Genomic DNA, 10,000 nt, shown 5'->3' with positions numbered 1-10,000 from the left:
CCTCCTCCTCCTCCTCCTCCTCCTCCTCCTCCTCCTCCTCCTCTTCCTCTTCCTCTTCCTCTTCACCGGGAATGGAGTCAGCGAGGCAAGACACAACTGGCAATAAAACCTCTTACTCTTTCCTCTTATTCCCAAAACTCTTAGCATTGTATTATTTTTCCTTTTACCACGTTATTGCTCTTGCTCTTGTTCTCTTCCTCTTCTCTTTCTTCTTTACGTCATTAAAAAGTGTGCAGTGTCCTCTCTTTCTTGTGTCTTGTTTGTTTTCTTTTGTGTTTGGTTAGTTGTTTGTTCTTCTTTTGTGTTTGTTTTGTTTGTTTTTATTTGTTTTGTGTGTTTGTGTTTGTGTGTGTGTTTTTTTTCGTTTTTTTCTGAATTTCGTTGTTTTTTTCGTGTGCTTGTTTCTTAATTTTGTGTTTTTTCTTTTGTTTCTTCTTCGCTTTCTCTTCATCTAGTCATTTTATTTTTTATTGTTTGTTTATTTGCTTTTTTTTCTCCTTCCTTTTCTTCGTTCTCATTTTTCTTTGTAGTCTTGGTCTGTGTGTGTGTGTGTGTGTGTGTGTGTGTGTGTGTTCGTGCAAAGATTGCCGCCACGCGAAACACGAATAAACAACAACAGCAAAAAAGAAGAAGAAAAAAAAAAACGAGCAAACAAACGTGACTCGAAATAATTTAACGGCAATGTTTTTTTTCTCTCTCATTTATCTTATTCCCTCTTATTCCTTTTTTTTTACATTGACGGAAAATTCCTTAACAAACAAGATAAAAAGCATAATTCTCTCTCTCTCTCTCTCTCTCTCTCTCTCTCTCTCTCTCTCTCTCTCTCTCTCTCTCTCTCTCTCTCTCTCTCTCTCTCACGAAAATCTATAAAAAAACAAAATCAGGGAAACTTTTTTTTTGTGTGTGATTTAATTTCCAGACTGCGTGTTCAGTTTTGTGTGAGGCAATCAAAGTATTGAACGGATTAATTGGCAAACGAAGCAGTAACAGGTGTAGGAGAGGTGTAGGCCAGGTGTATGATAGGTGTATGGCAGGTGTGAAGAGGTCTAAGTAGGTGTGGGATGGTGACAGACGAGGACAGGTGTGGGGCAGTGACAGTGACAAATGTAGGGCAGGTTTGGAGGACAAATTTGAACAGGTGTGTGCACATATGAGGCAAATTAATTTAGAAATGTGCTGTCAAGTGTGAGAGAGAGTGAGTGAAGCTTGAAGATAGAGATATGTGCAGGTGTGAAGCAAGCAGGTGTGACCAGGTGAGTGTCAGGAACGGATGTAGGCAAGTGTGAGGTATTGGCAGGTGTGGAAAGGTGTGGTGTCATGTGTGCATCACTTGTACACTATTTATTATCGTGACAATAAATAATGACGTTTTTATTTGGTGAGGATGATAAGTGAACGTACACACACACATACACACACACACACACACACACACACACACACTGACACACAGATAATTGGATGTTTATTTTTCTTTCTCTCTCTCTTTCTGTTACTCTTCTTCATCATCATCCTTTCTTTTATATATTGTTTTTTTTCCTTTTTTAATGTCATTGTGTTACGTTCATGTTTATTTTATTTTTTCTATCGTTTTCTTTTTCTATCGTTTTCTTTTTCTTCTATCTTTCTTTGACGTGTTTAAGCATAACTATACTATCTTTATTTACAAATCACTTATTATTCTTTATCTCATATGAGTGTTGAAAGTGTGTTTGATAATGATGATGGTGGTAGTAGTAAAAGTAGTAGTAGTAGTAGTAGTAGTAGTAGTAGTAATAGTAGTAGTAATATTGAGTACCAACGGGATTTCAATTATACTTCCGTTTTTTTCTCTTTTTTGTAAGGTTAGGAGTAATTACGCAAGTTTTTTTTTCATTTTTTTTATTTACTTTATTGTGGTTTTAGTTGTAAAAGATAATAGTAAAACCAAGAGTGGAAAAATAATTAAGCATGTCTATTTATTTTTCATTCGTAATAGTTTTTTTTTCGCCTCCTTTTTGTATTCATGTTCATTAAAACACACACACACATACACACACACACACACACACACACACACACACACACACACACACACACACACACACACACACACACACACACACACACACACACACACACACACGTATTTATATTAATTCTTCTTGTACAACCTTAAAATTAAAATAACACATGAGTTCTAACCCGCCCCCTCTCCCTCTCTCTCTCTCTCTCTCTCTCTCTCTCTCTCTCTCTCTCTCTCAGGTGGGGGGAGGGCGGGGGGGTGTGAAGTTATAGGACGGCTTATTATTCTCTTCTTTCCGCCCCTCATCTCCTATTACTTGCTGTTTACTTCTTGCACTACCCTTATTACCTGAGTGCGGCATTGGCGAGGTTATTAGGCAGTGTCAGCTCTCTCTCTCTCTCTCTCTCTCTCTCTCTCTCTCTCTCTCTCTCTCTCTCTCTCTCTCTCTGATGTCGAAATTTGTTCTTCTTTCATTATTTTTTTTATATTTTGTCTTTTTTTAGTTTTTTTTTTCGCTTTTTTGCCTTCTTATTGATTGACTCTCTCTCTCTCTCTCTCTCTCTCTCTCTCTCTCTCTCTCTCTCTCTCTCTCTCTCTCTCTCTGACTTCAGTAGATAGCATGAATGAATGAATGAAGGCTGTCTGGTGGAGGAATGAATAGTGGATGAGTGGATAGGCAAGGAGTGAGTGGATGGATCAGTGGATAAGTGGGTGGAGTGTTTTGGTGGATGAGTGTTGGTTTTAAAGGTCTCCACAAGGGCATTTAGACCCCATCCACTCACTTTGTGGCAATAAATCCTTCACTGATGCTACCAATCCACTTCCTTCTGTTTCTCTTGTTTAATTTATTCCTTCCTAAGCTCCTACTCCTCCTTCTCCTCCTTCTCCTCCTCCTTCTCCTCCTCCCTCCTCCTCTTTTCTCCTTCTCCTTCTCGTCCTGTTCGTCTTCCTCTTCTTTTTAATTTTCTTTTCTTGCTCTTTTCTTCTTGTTCTTCTTGTTCTTGCTCTTGTTCTTCTTCGTCTTCTTGTTCTTTCATCTTCTCCTGGTCGCTTTTCTGCCTTCCAATTTCGTTTTCACTTATTTCTTTCCTTCTTCATCCTTCCTCATCACTCTTTCTTGCCTCCTCCTCCTCCTCCTCCTCCTCCTCCTCCTCCTCCTCCTCCCATTTCCTTTCCTCTCCATATCTCTAATTCTTCATATCCTCTTCAACCTCCTCTTAAGACCTTTTTATTAACCCTCTTCTTCTTTATTAATTTTTCTCCCTCCCTTCTCCTTTCATCTCCTTCCCAGCTCCCTTTTTTTGTCCCTCCTCCCACCTCGCTTTTCTGAAGTCCTCCTGAAGGGGGGTCCAACTCGCTTCTGAAGGGGATCTGATCGCTTATCCTACGGGAGGAGAGGCACGAAGGAAAGGAGGAGGAGGAGGAAAAGGAAGAAGAGAAGAAAAGGCAGTGATGGTCGTGGTGAAGGAGGTAGAGGAGGAGGAGAAGAAAAGGTGGTGGTTGTGGTGGTGATGGTGTTACAGGAGGAGGAGGAGGTGGAGGACATGGAGGAGAAGGAGGAGAAAGAGAAGAAAAGGTTTAGGAGGAGGAGGAAGAGGAGAAGGGACGCTAAGGAACACAAAAAAGAATAAAAAATAGCAGACTAAGAGAAGATGGATGGGGGAAGAAAAGGTGTTAGTCGAGGAGGAGGAGGAGGAGGAGGAGGAGGAGGAGGAGGAGGAGGAGGAGAAGAAGGAGGAGGAGAAAGAAGGAAGAAACACAAAAGAACACAAATGAACACAAACGAACAACAAATAGTAGCAGACATGATGACTCTGACTAACTTAACTCCCTTAGGAACGATACACTTACAAATTAAAAATGAGAGACGAAGGATAGTAAGGAACCAAAGGGCGAAGGCCTCTCCCCACCAACCTACATGTGGACTCTGGTCAACGGCAACAACAACAACAACAAAAAGACGAAAAAAGAACCAACGAATTTGCCAGTCCCTTAAAATGACAGACAGACAGTTTGATAGAATACCAAAACTTTAAGAGAGGAAGTGTCTCGCATCCACCCTCCCTCCCTCCCTCCCTCTCTAGTCGCAAGAAGAAGTTGAAGTCACAGGCAGCGGGTCAGAAAAGAATAAAAAGTCATGCAGGAAGACAGAAAAAAAAAGTTACATGGAAAATTTTTATAGAAACGAGTCTACGTAAAGTGAGAGAAGGAGAAAGATTTGGAGTAGGACGAGGAGGAGGAGAAGGAGGAGGAGGAGGAGGAGGAGGATGAGGAGGAGGAGGAGGAGGAGGAGGAAGTTAAGTGAGTGGGAAAAAAAAAAACAATGATATGAAGAGAGGTACAAGGAAGGAGAAGGAAGAAAAAATACATAGAAAATTTTTACAGAAAGGAGTTTACATAAGTGGGAGTGGAGAAAGAGGTGGAGTGAGACAAGGAGGAGGAGGAGGTAGGACAAGAAGGAGAAAGAGGAGGATGAAGTTAAGTGCAGGAGAAGTAGGAGAAGAATAGGAGGAAGGGTGCAAAGGAGAGGTGCAGCTGAGAGTGAAGACCCGCAGTGATTTTCTTGGTTTGTGAATAAAAATTGACACGTGAGATTAATAAGATAGAACACGAGGCACTCCTTCTCTCAGCCTCTCCTGTCCCTCTTGTCCTCTCTCCTCTTGTTCCTCTCTCCTTCCCTCCACCCCTCCACCCCTCCCTCCCTCCCTCCTCACCTGTCGCTCACCTGACAAGTCATTCTTCCTCTTTTAAATATTATTTTCTTGTTTTTTTTTTTTTGTTCTATTTGCAAAAAAAAAAAAAAAAATATGTATAATAAATCCTTCTTTTTTCCTTTTACTTTCCTCTTCCTTTTTTTTTATTTCATTCTCACATTCTTTTATACGAATCTGCCTTTCCTTTTTCTTTACTTGCTTTTTTTTCTTTTCATTATTTCTTTCTTTCGCTCGTTCGCTCCTTCGTTAGTTCGTTTGTTCGTTCTGTCCTTCCTTCCTCTCCATCCTTAATTCCTTTTTCTCCTCCTTCCTTTCTTCCTTCCTTTGTGACTTCCTTTCTTTTTTCGTTTTTCCTTCCCATCCTTCTTTCCTTTCCCTTCCCTTCCCTTCCCTTCCCTTCCCTTCCCTCCCTCCCTCCCTCCCTCCCTCCCCTCCCTCCCTCCCTCACTCACTCACTCACTCACTCACTCACTCACTCATTCATTTATTCATTCGTTCACTACACTCTTACCCTCCTCAGATCCTCCCCCTCTTCCTTCCTTCCTCCCTCCACCTTCCTGCCTCTCACCTTCACTCCCTCTCTCTGCCTCGCCTCCCTCCTACCTACACCTCTCCAATTTTGTTTGTCTCTGCACGGAATGGTGTGAAAGGTGAAGTGGAAAGAAAGAAATAAAAGGCTTGTGTGGGACGTGACGACGAATAAATAAATGGTTAGTAAAGAGGTGAATAAACAGAGAGAGAGAGAGAGAGAGAGAGAGAGAGAGAGAGAGGAGAGAGAGAGAGAGAGAGAGAGAGAGAGAGAGAGAGTTTTTTATCTTTTACAATAACTAAGAAACGAAATAAACTTATACTGTAGAAGTGAAAGACATGCGTAGAGGAGAATTGTAGATTTAAGACACAACGTTAAAAAAAAACTATATATATATCGTGAATGTTGTAGGTTCCTTTTATTCTTCTTCATTTTTGTTGTATGGGAAAATTGTATGAGAAATGTTACCGAAATAGGAACATGTGGGTGATGTGCGATACGCGGGCTCCTGGGAATCATTGGGAATATAGACAAAGATGTAACGATAGCGAATCTTATCGTTTTTCTTCTTACTTCTTTTAATTATGTGACAAAGGGATGTGAAAAGTAAAAGAAGAAAAAAAAACATTGGAAAGAAGAAAAAAAAACAGACTTAGACACAAAACATTGCAAAAGGAAATAAAAAAAACGTACAAATGAAAAAAAAAAGGCAGACAAAACAATGAAAAAAGTGAATGCAAATTTATTTTCTTGTATTGAATATCAAAAAGGTGTGTGATGAAAGTGACTGAAAGACTTTTATTTTTGCACTAGACTGTGAAAGAAACATTGATGTGCCGCGAATATTTAAGGAAACAACAAATTCCATACTAGACTGAGACGAAAGAAAATAAATCATAAAAAAATAATAATAAAAAAGAAACGTGATATTAAAAGAAACCAGAAATTTTGTATCAGATAAAAAAAAAGTATAATAGTAATTAGAACATTTTTATTGCCGTCCTAAGAAAAATAAAGGCAAAACAAATAAAAAAGACTTATTTTTATGTGAAAAGAGTCACTTGTTCTTCGTAGAAATACAATCTAAAACGAAGAAGAAAAAAAAAAATAAAAAAAAACGAAAACAAACAATAAAAGTAGAAGTGAAAGAGAACAACAAAAAAAAAAAAAAAAAATTGACAAGGTGAGTTTTGAAAAGAAAGAAAGAAAGTGAGGAGGCAAACAAAACTAAACCAAAACGAAAAAGGACAATGTAAAAAAAAAGAAACAAACAAACAAATACCAAAAGAAACGAAAGGTAGGGATGAAAGACAGAACACGAACAAAACAGGAGAAAAGCAAGACAAATTAGAAAAAAAGAAAGTGACGAGATAGATGAAAGTGAAGAAGGAAAACAACATTAAAAAATCAAAAGACAAGAAATAGAAAGAACGAAGGAAAAAAAACAAGTAAAAAATATAAAAGAAAAGAGTAACAAGGTCAATAAGAAAGAAAGAAAGGAGACAGAGAAACACTGAGAAGGAAGGAAGAAAGAAAAGAAAAGAAGAAAGGAAGAAACGAATATACGAAAAAAAAATCTTATATAAAGGAAAGGAAGTGAGAAGGATGAGAAGTGACAAGGAAGAGAGGAAGACGGAAGAAGAGGAGGAGGGAGAAAGAAGGAGGAAGGCAAGCTTGAAGAAAACGGAGTGACAGACGAAAAGGAAACGAGTAAAGTAGATTAGAGGAGGAAAGAAGTGAAGAATTGAACAACTGAAGGAAGGAAGGAAAGACGGAAAGAAGGAAGAAAGAAGAAGTCAAAGTGGGAATGTAAGTTAATTAAGGCGAAGGAGATAAAGGAGACAACCTAACGAAGGAGGGAAATAATTAAGTGAAGGAAGGAAGACGGAAAATTTAATGAGGAAAGGACTCGTAAATAAGAAACAAAAAAGGAAAATAAGAAATAAGTTGTGAAATTTGTGACTAAGTGGAAGTGAGTGGCTGGAGAAAGAAAGGGAGAAAAAATAAAAAAAAAAAGAAAAAGAAGAAAATGAAATAAGTGCAGGACAACAATGAATAAGTGACATAACGAAAGGAACTGAAAAAAAAAGAGAGAGAGAATAAAGGAATAGAAGAAAAGGAGAGAGAGAAAAAAGTTATCGAAGCAGTGAAATAAGTAAATGTATAAGAAATAAACAAAAGAAAAGTAATAAAACAAACAAACAAACAAAACAAGAAAACAAACCTGAAGAAAGAAAAGAAAAAGAAAGAAAGAAAGAGAGAGGGAGTGAAGGAAAACAATGAACGAACAAAAGTGAGTGAAGACAGGAGAGGAAGAAAGAAAGGAAGGGAGGAAAGAAGGAAGGAAGAAAGGAAGGAAGGAAGGAAGGAAGGAAGGAAGGAAGGAAATGAATGCTCTCTCTCCACACCTGACTGAGATTAAAGAGTAACACAAGACAGACACCTTTCTCTCTCTCTCTCTCTCTCTCTCTCTCTCTCTCTCTCTCTCTCTCTCTCTCTCTCTCTCTCTCTCTCTCTCTCTCTCTCTCTCTCTCTCTCTCTCTCTCTCTCTCTCTCTCTCTCCGTCTATCTATCTATTGTCTATTTTCTACCTATCTATAATCTATCTCAATCTCTAACTTAAATTTTCACTGATACCGACTATTCCAGAAATTCCAGTCCTTCATTCCAGTCCCCTTTCTTTTAACCTTCCAGTACTGTTAATTTCATTCCTGAGATTCCAGTCCTTCATTCCAGTCCCCTTTTAATCTTCCAGTGGTGTTGGTATCATTCCAGCAATTCCATTCCTTCATTCCAGTTCCCTTTTCCTTTAATCTTCCAGCCATTCCAGTCCTTTATTCCATCTCCCTCCTTCTAACTGTTAGTCTTCCTTCCAGTCCTTCAATAGACACACGGAAGTTGAGGATACGGAGTGTGGAGATGCGGTTTATCTCGTTCTAGTCCTCCTCTGGTTGTGTTGTGCTCAGGTGAAGTGGTTTGCTTGAGGGAAGAGGCTGAAGAAGTGAGTGGTGTGTATATACTTTTTTTTATTTACCTTCCTGCGGCCTTCATTCTTTTCAGCCATCATCTGTGCATCTTAATTCTGAGAGACAATTAAAGCTGGGAAGAAAACAAGATCCGTGAAGTGCATTTTGTGGTTTTCTTTGTTTTTTTTTTTCCTTCACTCGTCCATTTGCAGGAAAGTAAATAAATAAATAAGCAAGACGAAATATATATATACGCTTCGTGCTCTTGTTCTTTATCTTTGTTCGTTCAGTTAAAAGGGAGTGAGTGTTTAAAGAAAAGTGAGGAAGAAAATATTTAAGTTCCATGTTTGATTTTCTTTCATTTCCTCATTTGGGGAGGACGTAAATAAGGAAGAGAAATTACATATAAGATCCTCCTGTTCCTGATCTTTATTCGTTCAGTTAGAGAAAAGTGAGAAAGGAAAAAAAAATACTTGCGTCCGATTATTTAGTTTTCCTTCACACCCTCATTTGGAGAAGAAAACATAGAGAAAATATTATACGCTTCCTGTTCTTTTTTTTTTTTCTGATTCGTGGATTTCCCTCGTCGTTCAGTGAGAGGGAGAGAGTGAGAAAAGGAAAACGACTCAGAAACGGGAAAAAAAGGTACGAAAAAAGAAGCAAGAAAAAAAAAAACACTAAAAAAAAAACCTCAAAGCAAAAAAATAGAAAACAAACAATATTCTAGTTAGTCTTCCTCCCTAAATGTAAACAAACAAACAGACTAAAGAAAAGTATAGAAAGGGAAAAAAGGAAAAACTTCATCCCTTCCTTCACTGAACAAAACAAACCTAAGGAGATCTGAACTCAAGTCGTCCATCTTTCCTTCGCTGCGAGAGGGAGAGAAACCAAGATACAAACACAGTCTAGTCATTCTTCCTTCCTTACAAACAAGCAAAGATAAGGAGGCAGACAAGCAATCAAGTAAACAAAGACAACGGACAGACAAACAAGGAAAACAAGCAGAGACAAGGACACAAACAAAGAAACAAAGAAAGAAGTAAACAAACAAACAAGTAAACAAAGACAAGAAGACAAAGAAAGGTAAGAGAGAGAGAGAAACAAGCAAGCAAAAACAAACAAACGAACAAGAAAACAAGACACAAGTAAACAAACACAGACATCTAGACAAAAATAAACAGACAAGAAAAACAAGTAAACAAACAAACAGGAGAGACAAACAGACAAACAAACTACAAGCCCCTCACCATGTCCAGCCCCAGTCGAAGCATCAGCGGGCGTGTAGGCGGCGTCAGCGGCAGCAGCAGCATCAGCACAAGTGGCGGGCGAGGCGGGGGCAGTGGGGCACGCGGTCTTCTTTTGCAGTCCCCCCTCAACCACTCCTTCAGTCTGGAGAACCTAGAGGACTTCGACTTGGAACGCGCCCCTGCACCTCCACAAGCACCCCCACCCACACCTGTGCCACCCCCACCAGGCGCCGCCCACCCCGCCCATGTCCCGCAGCCCCATGGCAAGCACCCCTATCAGCGACGAACACCGAGGCGCCCCTATCCTCCCGCCGCCCTGTTCCCCAGTGGCGTGACGTGAACATGGTGGGGCGGCGCGGCTCAGTGCTGTGCCAGGGTGCCTTGTATCGTCCAATGAGCGGCCGTATCCCAGGGGCGGTGCAGGGGCCTCGGCCAATCAGGTGCCCCCCTGCCGCCCTGGGACCCAAGTGGCGCCTATTTAAGCGTCGCACGTGCCCCGAACTCCTCAAGACGCGCAGCTCCGACAACCTGTTCAGGTG

At 39.9% G+C, this 10,000-nt stretch overlaps 1 protein-coding gene across 5 annotated transcripts in view; it reads left to right on the top strand.

The window, feature by feature from the left end:
* Nucleotides 1–8,891, top strand: part of LOC135104820 (proline-rich protein 2-like) — a 125,824-nt gene extending 116,933 nt beyond the window's left edge. For all 5 annotated transcript variants that reach the window (XR_010270546.1, XR_010270549.1, XM_064012452.1 and 2 more), the window contains one exon: nucleotides 5,844–8,891. Coding sequence is in view for 3 of the 5 variants with exons in the window: in XM_064012452.1 (XP_063868522.1) it covers nucleotides 5,844–5,904 (61 nt within the window). In the remaining 2 variants the exon portion in view is untranslated. The remainder of the gene's footprint in view (nucleotides 1–5,843) is intronic.
* The last annotated feature ends 1,109 nt before the right edge of the window (nucleotides 8,892–10,000 follow it).

Source organism: Scylla paramamosain, chromosome 11 (genome assembly GCF_035594125.1).
Source record: "Scylla paramamosain isolate STU-SP2022 chromosome 11, ASM3559412v1, whole genome shotgun sequence".
NCBI lineage: Eukaryota > Metazoa > Arthropoda > Malacostraca > Decapoda > Portunidae > Scylla > Scylla paramamosain.
Note: the sequence above shows the minus strand (reverse complement) of the source record. Positions and strands in the feature narration are given on the sequence as shown.